Below are 16,107 nucleotides of genomic sequence, written 5' to 3'. Positions count from 1 at the left end.
TTAGTACCACAGAAGCTACCGTGTCTCATTCTGAATAAAGCCTGGCGGGAAGGGCGAAACCCCAGCTCTGCTGTCTCCTTCTGGAAGCTTTGGGGAGCCCAAAGCCACATGTTCTCACTGCTGTGGTTTCAGCCCAGGAGAGCCAGCAGCCTCCCGAGAAGTGCGGCGGGAACAGTAGACAGAGCAGCGGGAGGCACACAGGGAGCCTGCTGGGTATTTGAGGGGTTCCTTCCTTGAGGCTGTGCGAGGCAAGAAGGGGCCCATCCACTGGGCCACGTGAAGGGACGGAAGCTGGGGAATGAGCAAGAGAGGGTAGGGCATACCGTGGGAAGGGGGTAGCTCAGTGGTAGAGCGTGTGCTTAGCATGCACAAGGTCCCAGGTTCAATCCCCAGTCCCTCCATTTTAAAAAATAGTATTAACAATAATAAATAAATGAACATAATTACCTCCTCTCTAAATAAATTTTTTTTAAAAAGAGAAAGACCACCAGTGGAGCTACCAATACATCACTTCCACTCAAGTACCTACTAGGATCTGAATCTCCCCTCATTCCTCCCTTCCCCAGCCTTCCCTGTCCCCCAAAACAGCACCACCATCCATCCCGTAGCGTCCTGGGGAGTCACACTTGGTCCTTCTCCCACTTGGCACATCCAGTTCGTTACCAGCTGGCTCTACCTCTACATACCTGAATCTTTCCCGTTCTCCCCATCTCCACCGCCTCCTCCCTCAGCTCCCAGCCTGCCCCAGCCCCCCGCCTCTGCCACGCTCTCCTGCTGTCTTCTCTTACCCCCTCTAAGCCATCCTCCACACAGCAGGCAGGGTGACCCTCTTATGCGAATGGGGTGAATACACCGATTTGATTTTTTTTTAAATGTTAAAGCCACACTTGCATATATGGAATAAATCCTATTTTGTGATGGTTTTATCCTTTTTATGTATTACTGTATTGGATTTGCTAACATTTTGTTAAGCACATTTGACATTTTTAAAATGTAATTCGGATGGTGTCATTCCCTGCTTAAAGCGCTCAAAGGCCTCACTGAGCTCCGCTAACCACAAGGCTTACAGGCCTTCCCGTAGCCCTCGGGCCACGCAGGTCTCTCTGGACATGGACAGGGGGTTGGAGGAGCCAACAAGGGGCAGCCACAGTGAACGACAGGATGGCTTCCTTCCTTGACTTCTTCTCAAGTTGTAATTGTAGCTACCTGCTTGTTTATCCATGTCTTGGCTCGCTTCCACTCTCTAAATTCCATGAGGGCAGGGACCGGGGCCACCTTCTTGACCATGATGAGATCCCTAACGCCTGGCACAGAATCTGGCCCTTCTGAGTTAGTGAAGAAATGAACTCTCCACCTCCTCCGTGCCTGCGCCCCTGCAGTTGAACACTCAAGTTTATCACCATGAACTTCGGGGGGTCCTCAGTGCTGCCAGTTACACTCGCCTTTCTGAGTGCAGTCATTCTCCCACTTCCTGAAGATTTATTTCACACCTGCTACTCTATCGCCTCCTCCCGCTCAGCTGATGACCCCGCTTCCCACTTCACTAAGAAAACCGAAACACTCGGAAGAGAACTTCACCTTCCAGCCTCTGCATCCACACCTTCTGCTTGCCTGCCTGTGAGATGATCTCCACTCCCTCCAAAGCAAGTCCCTCCGTGTTTGTCCTAGGTCCCTGCCCTGCGTGCCTGAACAAGGATGTCAGTCCAGAAGTTCTCTCCTCTGCCCCATCATTGGTTTTGCCCTCTCTACGCAGTCCCAGTCAGCACACAGACATACCAATGTCCTTCCTAACTTAGCAAACGACACAAAACGAAATGCCCTGCGCCCACTTCTCCTGACAGCTCCTGCCCAGTGACTCCGCTCTGCCACAAAATTCCTCAAAAGAGTCATCTACGCCAGAGCTGCCTTTAGGTCCACTCCTCCGCCCTCTTGAGGCCCCTCCAATCAGGCTCTCTGCTCCCACCACCCCATTAACATTGCTCTTGCTAAATCCAGTGGGAATTCTCAGTCCACCTGACCCGCTGGCAGCATGTGACGGGCAGTCTCTGGTTCTCCTCGCCGGTCTCTGTGCTTGGCTCCCAGGCCACCACACATGGGCTCTGGGTGCCTCCTGTACCTGCGGCTCTCCTTCAGTCCGTCTGGCTAATGCCTCACCTCTTCCCCGACCTCAGTGCTCAGTCCTTGGTCCTCTCCTTTCTTTTTTTAAGTGAAAATAATTATAGAATTTTGAAAGGTTATTTTCCACTTACAGTTATTACAAAATATTGGCTATATTCCGTGTGTTGTGTAAGACACCCTTAAACCCATCTTACACCCACTGGTCTGTACCTCCCACCCTCCCATCCCTATATTGCCCCCCATAACTGGTAAACACTAGTTTATTCTCTGTGAGACGTCTTCTTTTTTATTATATTCACTAGTCTGTTGTATTTTTTAGTTGTATTTATTAGTGACATCACACAATTTTCTCTGCCCGACTTATTTCACTTAGCATAAGACCCCCCAAGTCCATCCAGGCTGCTGCAAATGGCAAAATTTTGCTCTTTTTTATGGCTGAGAAGTATTCCATTGTCTACATAACATTGCATCTTCTTTATCCATTCATCTGTTGATGAACACTGAAGTTGTTTCCATATTCTTGGCAATTGTAGATAATGCTGCTACAGACAATGGGATGCATGTACCTTTTTGAATTAGCGGTTTTGTCTTTCTTCCGGATATATACCTAGAGCTGGAATTGCTGGCTCATACGGTAGTTCAATTTTTTATTTTTTGAGGACCCTCCATACTGTTTTCAACAGAGGCTGTATCAATTTTCATTCCCACCAACAGTGTACAGGGTGAGGTTCCTTTCTCTCCACATCCTTTCCAGCATTTGTTATTTGTGTTCTTTCTGATGCTACCATTTGGATGGGTGTGAGGTGATATCTCATTGTGGTTTTGATTTGCATGTCCCTGATGATGAGTGATGTCGAGCATCTTTTCATGTGCCTGTTGGCCACCTGCAGTTCCTCTCGGGGAAAATGTCTGTTCAATTCTTCTATTTTTTTTTTAATGAGGTTGTTTGGTTTTTGATGTTGAGTTGCATGAGCTATTTACATATGTTGGGTATTAATCCCTTATCAGTCACGTCATTCGCAGATATTTTCTCCCATTCAGTGCTTGTCTTTTCATTTTGTTAATGGTTTCTTCTGCAGCACAGAAGCTTTCAAGTTTAATTAGGTCCCATTTGTTTATTTTTGCTTTTATTTCCTTTACTTTAGGAGACAGATCCAAAAAGATGTTGCTGCAGTTTATGTCAGAGCATTCTGCATTCTTGAGCTTTCCTCTAGGAGTTTTTTAATATCCAGTCTTACATTTAGGTCTTTAATCCATTTTGCTATTGTATTATTTTATTTTGGTGGGAGGGGAGTAATTAGGTTTATTCATTTTTAGAGATGGTACTGGGGATTGAACCCAGGACCTCAACGCATGCTAAACATGTGCTCTACCACTTGAGCTATACCCTCCCCACTCCATTTTGAGTTTATGTTTGTGTATGGTGTTAGAGAATGTTCTAATTTCGTGTTTTTCAGGTGTAGCTGTCCAGTTTTCCCAGCATCACTTATTGAAGAGACTGTCTTTTTTCCATTGTGTATTCTTGCCCTCTGAGTTGTAGATTAAATGACCATAAGTGTGTGAGTTTATTTCTGGGCTCTCTATCCTGTTCCATCGATCTATGTGTCTGTTTTTCTGTGCCAGAACCATACTGTTTTGATTACTGTAGTTTTGTAGTATAGTCTGAAGTCAGGAAGCGTGATTCCTCTAGCTCTCTACTTCTTTCTCAAGATTGCTTTGATTATTCAGGGTCTTCTGCATTTCCATACAAATTTTAAAATTATTTGCCCTAGGTCTGTGAAAAATGCCATTGGTATTTTGATAGCAATTATATTGAATCTGTAGATTGCCTTCAGTAGTACAGTTGTTTTAACAATATTAATTCTTCGAATCCAAGAACAGGCTATATTTTTCCATCCATTTGTGTTATCTTCAATTTCTTTGGTCAATGTCTTACAGTTTTCAGAGTACAGGTCTTTTGCCTTCTTGGGTTTATTCCCAGGTGTTTTATTCTCTTTGATGTGATGGTAAATGGGATTGTTTTCTTAATTTTCCCTTCTGATACTTCGTTGCTAACATATGGAAATGTGACAGATTTCTGTATATTAATTCTGTATCGTGCAACTTTCCCAAATTCATTGATGAGCTCTAACAGTTTTTTGGTGGTGTCTTTAGGATTTTCTATGTGTGGTTTCATGTAATCTGCATCCTCTGTTTTATTTCTACTTTCTCTCTTGGGGATCCCATCTGACCTTGTGGATTTAAACCCCATCTGCATGCCAGTGGCTCTCACATTTATAACCCCTGCCCAGATCTCTCTCCTGAACACCATCCTTTTGTATCCATCCAACTGCCTGCTCAACATTCCATGGAGGCATATAATAGATGCTCCAGACTCAGTATGTCTAAATCTCAACTCCTTTTATTTCTCCCAAAGCTTGTATCACCTGCAGCCTTTCTAACCTTGGGAAATGCCCCACTCTGCACTTCCAGCTGCTGTGAACTAAAAGTTTGGTCATACTTGACTCTTCTTACTCCCACACCCTACATCCAATCTATAAGCAATTTTTTTCTTTCTTCAAAACACATCTGAAATTTTAAAAAATCATGGCACATTCATACAATAGAATGAATTCCAACAGCAATGAGGAAAAGAATAAAAACAAACAAAACCTACTATTTCACTCAATAACAGGGATGAATCTCAGGCATAATTTTAAGCTTCAGGAGCCAGACACAAAAGAGCACATACGACTCAATTCTCTTTATAAAAGTTCAAGAACAGGCAAAATCTGTCTAAGGGGATAAAGGTCAGAATCGTTACCTTTTGGAAAGGACTGACGGGGATGGACAGAGGGGAGCCTTCTGGGGCGCTGAACACGTTCCAAATATTGATCTGGGTGGTGGTGGCACAGATACACCCATGTGCAAATATTTATTCAGCTATATACACTTAAGGCTTACGCACTTTACTGTATGAACATTTTACATCATTAAAAGGATATAAAAATTTAACATTTGAAAACGCACTTCCAGAATTAATCACGTCTCACCACCTCCTCTGCTTGCTGTCTTTCTGATTCAAGCCACTTCCCTCTCCTCCTGCCTGAATTACTGCCACAGCTCCTAACTAATCCTCTGCTTGCCCCTACAGCACATTGTCAGCACAGCAGCCACAGTGAGCCTTTAAAACCTAAGTCAGATCACGCCACTTCTTTGCTCTAAACTCTGCAATGGCTCCCCACTTCCCTCAAAGTAAAAGCCAATGTCCTTCCCGTGGCCTCCAAGCCAGCAGCTCACTGTCTTTCCAGGCCTGTCTCCGACCACTCTCCCCCTTTATCCCAGCCACACAAACCTCCTCGCTAGTCCTCACACACTGCGAGTTCCTTCTGTGTGGAATGTCCTCCCAGTATCTGCATGGCAAAGCTCCTCACCCCCAAGATTTTGCTCAAATGGCAACTTCTCAAGGAAGCCTCACTGACTATCCCACTGAAAATTGCAAACCTTTCTCCCCACCCTCTCCTGGCATTTCCAGTCCCATGCGCCCTGCTCTTTTTACTTTCAAACACTCTACGTATTAGGCATCATGTCTGTCTGCCAGCCTGTTAGCACGCAGACTCTGCGAACATCTTTGCTTGCTACTGAATGTACCCCAAGCACCCGCAGCAATGCCTGGCACGTGGGAGGCTCTCAGTGAGTCCTGCTGCATGACCGAAGGCACGCATCTTCTATATTAGGGCCCTGTGTGGAGACAAGTCAGGGTGACTCCTTACCCTCCTCTCCCAAGGGACAGGTGGCAGGAAGACAGTCCCAAAGGCCCTCTCCCACACAGCCAGGGCTGCAGAGAGTGGGTGTGGAGTTGGGCCCAGCTGCTCAGCCCAAGTACCATAAAGTGTCAGATGCACCTCCGGCCACCCCTCCTCCCACCGTGGGCAGGTTAGGGGTTTATACTTGGCCACCTCGGTCTGCAGGAATCCACAATCTCAACAGTGGCTAAGAATTCCCAGACAGAGGCAGAGCCCAGAGCAGCCGGCCCATCTCTGTATCCCCAGGCCCCACAAAGCGCCTGGGACACGGTCAATGCTCAAAGCAAGCTTATGAAATAGATAAACAGATGTCCCCAGCTCCCTAACCCCACTAAATCCTGCTGAAGAAAAACCTGTGAGGCGCACTGCATGACAAGACGCCCGATCGACCTCCTTTTCTTTGGGAGCAGGGAAGCCCCTTGCCAGCTGCCCCCATCTCCTTGCCCACCCCCAAAGCCAGTATTTCCAAAGGGACATGAATGCCAAGGCTCAGCCCCCTCCCTCCCCTGCCTGTCCCTTCCCACCACCGGCTGCCAGCATTTCCTTTGTTCTAAGGGCTGGTAGCCTCCTTCGGGCTTGAGTGAAGGAGGCTGAGGCTGAAGGGGTAATTCATGCAGCTCAAGGAGCTGCGTGTCCGCCTTCCTCTCTGTTCTGTGTTCACCCTGCCAAGTGGGGCCAACCAGGAAGTCTCACACTCCAAGCTCTCTACCCTGGGGACTGCTCCCCTCACCAAGAGGCAAAGAAATAGGATGTTCAGGCCTCAGAGAAGAGAGACGAGGCAGTGTGGACTAGACTTGGGGCCCAGACAGCCCTGCCCTACCTAGCCCAGCAGGGCAGACGGGCAGGCGGATGCCAGGTGCACCTCCTGGGGTTTGCAATTCGGGTGAAATTGGGCGGGAGGAGCAGGGAGAGTTGGAGGAAAGGGAGTTGGGAAATATTTAACCTTATAAGACAATCCTTACAGACAGAAACTGCGCTGTTTACCAAGAGGCACAACCCAGAGATCCAGACTTGGCCCTGAGCCTACAAATTAATGTTAATTGTGGGAATCGTTGCAGTGTTATTTACAAAAACTGAAAATTAGTAATGCAGTGTTATTTATAAAAACTGAAAATTAGTAACACTGTGAACAGTCAAGATGTCTGAGTCAATAAAATACGGTCATCATTTCTTTAAAAAAAAGGTTTGCAGCATGCCTATTCTGTGGCAGGCCTTGGGGGCAGGCATCTGAGCAGGTGTGATCCGGGCCCTTTCAGTGTTCACCAAGCCCAGAAAAATGCACCTGGGCCAGGAGAGATGGGGAAGGAGAAACAGATCCAACTGGAGGACTTAACACAGGACATGAACCTGGTCCAGGTGGAGAGGGGGTCACAGAAGGCCTGAAAAGGGGCTGTTTTAGCTCAGACCTAACAGATGAATTAAAAATACAATCCAATATTATGCCATTATAAAAACCCTTACAAAATATTTTTTACTGACATGGGGGAAAACGTTTATAATATAACATTAAGTGAATTATGTTGTATTATAAAATGGGATATAAAAATCATAGATGCATTCAACTATGTAAAAATAATTTCTCTATCTATCTATCTGGGAAAATTTTTCTGGAACACCAGAATGTTAACAGTAGTTATCTACAGGTGATAGAATTAGTGGTGATTCTGCCATCTTTATTCTTTTCTATATTTCTCAAATTTTTAGCAATAAACTTGGACTGCTTTCACACTCAGAAATAAATATCAAATGTCGGGGTACAGCCTCTAGGGCCCCACTCCATGATCTCTGAGTAGAGGTGTTCTCCAGACGGTGTCCTGGCCATTTCCCTGCTTCCAGGCAGCACTCACACCTGGTATCTTGCTCCTCAAACCCTTGGAGGCTTCCTAGAAGCCATTCCAGTGCCAACCGGGAGATTTCACCGCTGACACTAACCCAGATTGCTCCGTGTGCTCTTTACCATAAGCCACCTGAAAGCTATCCCTAATTCAAACCAAGAAGTTACCTTTTTAATCACAAAGCTGACATCCTTCCATCACTTCCCCCTCCAAGCCCATCACTAATTTGCTGACTTAACCTCCGGAGGCGGCATTTTCCTGCTCTGTTCCTGGAGGGGTGTTACATCGGAGGCTAGGGAGCAAGAGTCAGAACTGGGAGAAGGAAAGGGCCTGTGGTGGAGTGGCCTTGAACATGCTGGAACCCTGGGCCTGCTTCCTCTCCTGCAGGTGCGAGGGAGCTGGGCTTCAGGGCTGGCTACCACTCCTGTCTCAGACACCCTAGGCGGATGACCACTCCATCCTTAGACAGAGGAGCCAGAGACGGCCTTCCTCTGCTGGAAGCAGATGGCACCACCAGAGAGCAAATGTTCTGGGACCCTGAGGCCACAGACGGTCACCTGCTGGGGTACCAGTACTTTAGTTGTCAAGGAAAGCCCAGGCTGGTTGGCGGGGGCGGTGGGGGGAATGAGGTTTAAGGGGGGGCCAAATTGATGCTTAAAAGCAAACACATCTTAATCTACCAGATTTCTTTCCCAGCCAGAGCTCTGGTCCAGCAGGCCAGCCTCGCCCACGCCCTGCTCTGCTTCCCTGGTCAGCAGCCCAGTTGGGCAGGCCTCCAGCTGTGGACAGAGGCAGGGCTGCCAGGGCTCAAATGCCCACTGGAGGGAAGGTGAGGAGGGAGGGAGAGACACCAAGCGTGGGCTGGAGCAGAGCGCAGACGCCACTGGCAGAAGTCAGAGAAGATCACCCCCACTGACAGTCTTAAGGAAACTCCTCCATTTAGCTTCTTGGGGCTGATTTAAAATGCACACGGGCTCACTGGTTAAAGGCATCTATTAGACAGACCTGGACCTGACTCCCCGATACCCATCACCCCTTCACCCCACCCCAACCCATCTGGCTACAGACAGATCTTACTCAGGGGTCTCTTTCCCACAGGGTGGGCTTTGGTCAGGGAGCCCACTGTGGGCACCCTTTCTCATAACGAGTCCCCTGGAGTAGGTGCCACCATGAAGACCCAGGGCGAGGGGTGTGATGCAATGAACACTGGAGATTCCCTAGGAGTAGGCACTGAGGGGAACAGGGTGTCAATTACCAAACACGCAGAGGTGCTGTGCAAGTAACCTGCAAAATACATGGAACTAACCAACAATTTAAGCTTTTGGTTTTTTGGTAACTGGATCACACTACATGATGTCAACCTTTTTTTCCTCTTGGCTGTCTGCCAAGTGGAAGGAAGTAAAATTTGTGGTTGACTGACCAAATGATGCCTTGCTTGGTGAGGGGCCCAGCTGACTCCTGTCACTGAAGGCCCCATCCATGTCTCACCAATGCTTCGTCAGTGTTACTCCCTGATGCCCAAGGCTGCATCCACCCCTGACTGGCTTGTCAAGGCTGGGAGCCAGGCACCTGGGGACCTCTGGCTGAAAGGTGTTCTCCCAGACCCAGCAGCCTGCTGACTCCGGCAGCCCAGAGGGGAGCAATGCATGCTGTTCCCCCTGCGGGGCCACCTGAGCAGTGACCAGCAAGGGCTTGGGGCAGCCCATCACCTCAGCCCAGCCTCCAGGAGTCCAGCTTTGGAACTAGGTCCCAGGAACCCTTCTCTGACTCAGGAGAAAGCCTCCTCTCTCAGGCACTGCCGATGTGTGGCTCTGAAGGAGCGGCCTGAGCTGATGGGAGCCGCTGATGTAGAATGCTGGGAAGGCATCGGCCACAGCAGGATGGATGGAAGTGAGACTCCTGGAAGGCCCGCCTGAGGCTCAGCCGTGTGAGCTTTGAAGACTCATCCAATTCAATCAACATTTACCAAGTGTCTGCTATGTGCCAGACACTACGCCAGGCATTCTGAAGAATTTGCAGAAACAAACAAAATGTGGTCACTGCCCAGGTCACTGCCCTTGAGGCATGACAATCCAGCAAGGGAGAAAAAACATGTATAAATACGATATAACAGTGTCCCTGGAAATGTGGTGTGTTGTGTGTGCCCACGGGGGTTGTGCACGTGTGTGTGGGCGTATGTGTGGCTATATGAGAGAATGAGTATGTGTAGGGTGGGGGCGCAGGGCTTGCATATTCAGACCCTCTCTGAGCAATACATTAATAATGATAATAAGACTACAAACATAAACCTGCTATTTATGGCTTACATAAAGTACTAAGTGTATTATACATTACTAAGTGCTTTTATGCAGGAGTTTATTATAATCTTCCAATCATCCTAGAAAGAAAGTAATGTCTCCTTTTATTGATGTGGAAATGAAAACTGAAGGAGGTTAATAAGTGAGTTTCTCAAGGTCCTACAGCTAGGAATTCATAGCAAGGATGTGAACCCCGGCCTGTGCTCTCAGCCCCTACGCACACCCTTGGCCCTCCAGAGACAGCTCCTCAAGACCCCTAGCTCCTCCAGACTGGAGCAAGGAGCAACAGAAGCTGGCTTCTGGAGGAATGAGCCTCCAGGTCCTGCCAGCACAGCCACCTCCATCCCCACAGGGCAAGCAGGGCACATTCTGTGGGCCTATGGTCTCTGTTACATCATAACCAGGCCTTTGGTTCACCTTGGCACACACTCAGGAGACTGAATTTCTTAAGCAGCCTTCCTGTATCCACATATCTGTGTGAATTTCCTAATGTGGCCTAATGGTCAGGCTCAGAGGCCCAGCCCACTCTAATGGGCTGAAACCGGCTTCACTGGCACAACCCAGGCATGACCCGGGACTAATGGTAGCATGAAGGCCACTCAGTGGCTGAGGTTACAGGGCTTCTGGGCTGCCTCCCCTGCCTTCCCTTCTCCCCCTACCAGCAGCCTTCACCTCCCCTCCCCTGGGAAACCTAGAAGTTGTGAGGGAGGTAAACAGGATGGAGAGACTGGCATCCAGGGCCGGGACACAGGGGAATCCGGAAGCAATAGGGCAGTGGAATCAAGGCTCTGTTTTAGGAGACTCTCTGGATCTGCTTCTCCTCTACCAGCTCCTACTTCACTTCCCTCGCAGGATCATGGTGAAAGGGAGGGGGAGGGTGCATTAAAAAGCTTTGAAAAATTAAATGTGCACAAATGTAAGGCAGAGAGGAGAAACGTGGGTGACTCGGCCTGCCCAGGCAAGATGCCCAGTGGAGCCAGAGGCCCCATGCCCCAGATACGGAAGTGGCTCCAGGGATGTCAGATGCTGAAGATGGCCAGATCTCCCCAGGAGAAAGGGGAGCTACTGGTGAGAAGATTTAAAGAGGGGGCAAGCACGCCTCACAAGACTGTCCCAGTGAGGCTGGCCCTGGCAGTGTGCCCAGGCATTTGCTGGCACTTGGTGGCCCAGGCACTGCCTGGTGATGAGACTATGGCCTGGCAGACCCAGTGAAGGAGCCCCAGTGTGGACTGGACACCTGCATGAGGGGACTGCCCCTATGCCACTCACCCTGGTGCTGCCTGGACACAGCAAAAGCATCTCTGCTGTGACTGGGAAGACATTGTGGTTTTTGCAACAGAACAGAAACATTAAGAGTGGGAGCCTGTATTTCTCCCTCCTCCTGCCTGCAACAGAGATCCCGTAGGTGGGAACTGGGCAGAGGACATCAGACTGCTTGGGTTCAGCAGGACAGCCCTGGAGCACGTAGCTGGCTAGCACAGGGTGTCTGGAGAACAAAAGAGCTAAGGAGTGTCCTCAGGAAGCCTGCCCAGGTCTGGCTGGAGGAGCACCGCTCCTGCCCATGGTGTGACGCCCTCAGCCCCGCCTAACAATCTGCTCCTCCCCTCCCACTTCCCTCCAACTGGTGGAGCTCAGCTCATTCCCACCCAGGGCTCGCTGCGACGGTCTCAGTGGCCCCACCAAATCCACTCTAGGCTGGACAGGCAGCCTCAGGTTCCCTGATCACGTCAGGAGAACAGCAGCAGTTTCAGCGCTGTTCAGGCAATGCCCAGGACCCCATTCCTCCAGCCATCCAGCCCCGTCTTGCTTCAACTGCAGTTCAGCCTGGTGGGTCCTGCAGAGCAGAGGGCAGGATGGCAGAGTGAGGGCTGGGGCACAATGGCCCGGAGAATATCTGGCTCACTTGGAGTCTCAGGCTCTACATTTTACCCTCTCTCAATGGCTTTCAAGCCACCCAAGATGGGGTGCAGCGGGGACCTTCAGCTGCTCTGGACTCACCTGAGTGGGATCTTGACACGGAGGTAGCGGTCCACAGCAATTGCCAGCAGGGCCAGGATGGAGCTCTGAGTGAGGATGAGGACAGGGCAGGCGACCATGAGGCAGGTGTGGAAGTAGGTCTGTGGCCCAATGTTGATGAGGATGGCAAGTGGGATGACCAGAGCGCCCACTGCCACATCAGCCACCGCCAGTGACACGATGAAGCAGAAGGTGGCATCCCGCAGTGCCTGGTTCACCTTCACTGCCCAGATCACCAGCACGTTCCCAGGCACGGAGACCAGGGCGATGAGCACCTCGATGCCAATATAGGCGGCCTGGAAGGCCGAGATGGAGGGCGCCATGGTGGGCACGGGCTGGGCACATCAGCAGACAGGCACCAAGGGGCAGGAGGCAAGCACCTGTGGTCACGGAAGCCTGGGCTGGGAAGGCCTGCCTGGGAGGGGGAGGGGAGCCCAGGCAGCTCTGGAGCTCCAGCTGCCCTTTGGAGAGGTGCCCCACTTGGCACATGTAGTGCCTGCCGAAGCTGGTGGGGTACCCTGGCCCTTCCTCTGCCTAATCTTTGTCCGCTCCCCTTATCATCCCCAGAGGATCCATTCAACAACTTAAAATAGCAGCACTCGCTCCTCCGCTGGCTTTTTTATCAGGTGTGAGGCAGATCCCAGCACACACACAGCCCACAGGGGTCCCCCGTGCCTGGCTCTGCCCACCTCTGCCCACAGAACAGGATGCGGGGAGCTCACCATCCTGTCTGCCGGTGGCCAGGGGGGTCCCAGCGGCGGCGCCCAAAGTTCCGGGCACCTGGTGCCGCCCGCCCGGTGGCTCGAGGCCGCGCCAGGCAGGGCTGGGCTCTGGGCACCGCGCGCGGCAGCTCTCGGTCCTCTGGGCTCCCGCCGCAGCGCTCCCAGCCCGGCCTTTCAGGCAATCACATGGTGCGGCAGAGGCTCAGCCCGGACGCTTTTAAAGAGGTAGTGCCCCTGTTTCGCACCTGGGACCGGACTGGCAGACGTGGGTCTGGGGGACTGAGCCCAGCACCGGGCCAGGGCGCGGGGTCTCCCTCCCCGGCGTGCAGCCCACACGTGCCCTGCGCCCGCCCACCTGACACACTGCTGGCGCCCGCTTTCTGGCAGTCCCAGGTCTCGGTCCAGCTCTGCGGGGACCCTCGCACACACCCGCCCCAAGGGAGCAATCTGGTTTCCTCTTTCAACCCTTTGCTGCATCCCCACTGGAGACGTCCCGGAGGCGAACTGAGGCACAGACTTACCCAAGGTCACCAAAGCTGGCAGAGCTCCCAGCCACCTGAACGGCTCTGTCTGTCCAGGCGCCCTCCCCGCTCTACGCCTTCAGCAGGCGCTCGCTCTGGGGATGCCTGGAGAATCCAGGGCCAGCCCGTCAGGTCCAGGGGGATGGTAGCTGGCTGGGACTCTACTCCGGCAGCCTGCACCTCCGTCGCCCCCGGTGCCGGAGCTGAGTGACAATCCTGCTCCGCACACCCAGAGGGGGCGGGGGCGGCGGCTGCACCCGCGGGCCCCTCCCTCCTGGCCCTCTGTCTCCTCCCCCACCCCCTCCTCTAAACAAAGGCGGTGATTCTGCTTGAGAAAAGCCGGGAAAATGTGAGCTTTTCCGCAACGTCTGATGTGTGAATCCAGTCTCGGGAGCAGACAGAGGTGCAGCCTCCCTGGGTTCACTCTCTGCCTTCCAAAATGTGACATGCCCAGAACGGCTGGTCTGGCCTCCAGCGATCCCTCCACGGGTCACAGCAAAGCATCTCACCTGAAGGACTCCAGGATGCCCCTCCTTCTCCGCTTCCTCCAATAGTCAGTTGGAAGCCTTGGCACCCTCCTCCACCCCTCAATCCTGAAACCTTGCTCTCCCAAGAAATCGGCCCCTTGCATATTCCTAGGAGCTTCCAGCACACGTTGCTTTGCATCGCTTTGCCATCTCTATCCTGAGTCATTCATTACATTCCTTTCTCCTGTATATTTCATAACTGCCTTTTAGTCTTAGTAATTTCCACTTTACAGATGAGAGCACTGAGGCTCAGAGAAGTGGCCCAGCTTCCCAAGGGCATCTCCACCAGTGTCGCCCCCTTTGTGCCCATCATCTTTCCTTCTTCTCCCTCTTCATAGAGCAGTACTTAAGCCATAAGGTCTCCCATCTCATTTCCTCATGTTATTGATAAAGAAGCAGACTCAGGGAAGGAAGGGACGTTCACAAGCCCCCACACAAATCCTAACAAGACCAGAGTGAGAAAACAGGCTCCTGGCTCCCAGCACGGAGCTCTCCCCACTCTGCTCCACCCTGATCCTTTGCTCGGCTGTCTCCTGCTGCAGTGTAAGTGGGCCACCGGTACTGACTAAGGACTACCCCAGGGCAGATGCTCACTCAGACCAGGTGCCTTACAGAGATCGCAACCTGAGAAATCCCTGTACACGAATATTGGGGAAGGGCCCTGGGAGAGCAGAAAGTCAGGCTGGGGGGCTCCGTGCCACCTAGCCACACCTGCGCTCTTGTCGGGTTTCAGGATGTCAAGAGAGGGGTTCTGCTAAGAAGAGAGCGCCAACTGAAATCTGTCTCTTGCCATCTGCCTCCACAGGGATTAGATAACTAGCCCCTGCAGTCACTGACCTTCAACACAGGAGTTCAGGGCAGAGATCAGGAAGGAGGCAAACTGTGCGCTGGGAGAGACTGGCAGAACAGACCTTCAGACAGTCAGACGTTTTGAGGAAAAGATTTTATGAACCCAATTTCTTGCATCTTCTTACATCTAGAAAAGTACTAAATTCATGAACAGAGACATCTGCTCCTTGTGACTAGCAGCAACCTTCTGCCAAAATGTGTGCTTGATTGCGTGCATCCCCCCTGCACTAAAATCATATATATACTGACCTCCCCCACCTACCCCCTCAGAGCAGTTCTTTAAGCTATCTGAGGGGCTGTCCCTCAGGCTAGAGTCTTCATTTTGCCCCAATTGAAACTTCACTCGCAACTCATGTTGTGCTTCTTTTTTTTTTTTCCAGCCTACAGCTTTGACAACCAACAAAGGGACCCAGAGCAGACTCCTCTCCTTCACCTGAACTCTAGGAGGAACAAGAACTTGGTACCAGCAGGGGCCCCTTGGGCCCCTCCACCTCCTCAGAGGGTCTAGATGAATTTGGATGACTTGCTCCTGGTTCTCAGATCTCCCATAATCTTTGGTGACCCTGAGTTTGTAACAGGTATCTGCCCCTCCCCACTCCCAGGTGAAAGATGTTGGGGGAGGGGGCCTGGTTGAGACACGGAGGCTTGCTCGGTTGAAAGACACTGAGCTATCTGTGCTGAATGGTCAGGTAAGAGGTTCATCTGGCACCTTTCCTCAATTCGGCTACCCTAAAAGAATTTGTTGGGATAGAAGTGAAGATACGATATGAGAGCTTTGCTCCAAAGAAGGGGGACAAGACTCCCCCTGTGGTTACAGGCTTTCTCAGGCAACTGAGGAATTTTTTGGAGTGGTGGAGGCAGCGTCCTCATGTTGTGCAGTGGTCCCATAGGGAAACCTACTCATTAATCAAAAGACTTACTCATCCAGAGATCAGGTTTAAGAACTGGCCATTCGGTGATCCAAGCACCCACGGTGGTCTTAGACCACTGAAGGGAGAAACTGAGTCACGTAAAAGGGCTGAAACAACTCTAGAGTGACACTTAGAGGCGTTAAGCGCACAGGTAGCACGCCGGCCCAACTGCAATTTCATTAGTAAATTCCATCCCTGAAAAATTCAACTAATTCAACTTTAAAACGGGAAACAGAATCTCTCAGAGAAATAAGAGGTGTCAGAAAGCCAGCTTCTGACTAACACTCCAGCCAGGTTTATGTAAGAACAAAAGTTATACTTATAAGTCCTTACTTAATAGGGAATTAAAGGAAAATTTTGCCATGAAAGTGGCTGATATGAGCTCTTTTATTGTGTATGCACTTGTTAGAGAAAGCCGGCTTGATAAAACACCTTTTCGGACTTCTGACCCCGAGAGAATGAGCCCTTCTAGAAGCATTTGCTCTACTCTCCCTGTGCCTTGAGACCAGGTTCTCAAGAACACTTA

General features: G+C 50.8%; 1 protein-coding gene across 7 annotated transcripts in view; it reads right to left on the bottom strand.

The window, feature by feature from the left end:
• ADORA1 (adenosine A1 receptor) overlaps positions 1-13,503 on the bottom strand; it is a 39,759-nt gene extending 26,256 nt beyond the window's left edge. The window contains exons 1-2 of one of the 7 annotated variants that reach the window (XM_006218492.4): positions 13,295-13,503; positions 12,034-12,431 (exon numbers count right to left, since the gene is read on the bottom strand). In XM_006218492.4, the coding sequence (XP_006218554.1) occupies positions 12,034-12,374 (341 nt within the window). In that variant the 5' untranslated portion in view covers positions 12,375-12,431; positions 13,295-13,503. The other 6 variants (XM_072948424.1, XM_072948423.1, XM_015251349.3 and 3 more) reach the window with 6 other exon arrangements.
• Between the last annotated feature and the right edge of the window lie 2,604 nt (positions 13,504-16,107).

This window comes from Vicugna pacos, chromosome 23 (assembly GCF_048564905.1).
Source record: "Vicugna pacos chromosome 23, VicPac4, whole genome shotgun sequence".
NCBI lineage: Eukaryota > Metazoa > Chordata > Mammalia > Artiodactyla > Camelidae > Vicugna > Vicugna pacos.
This window is presented reverse-complemented; position numbering and strand designations above follow the sequence as displayed.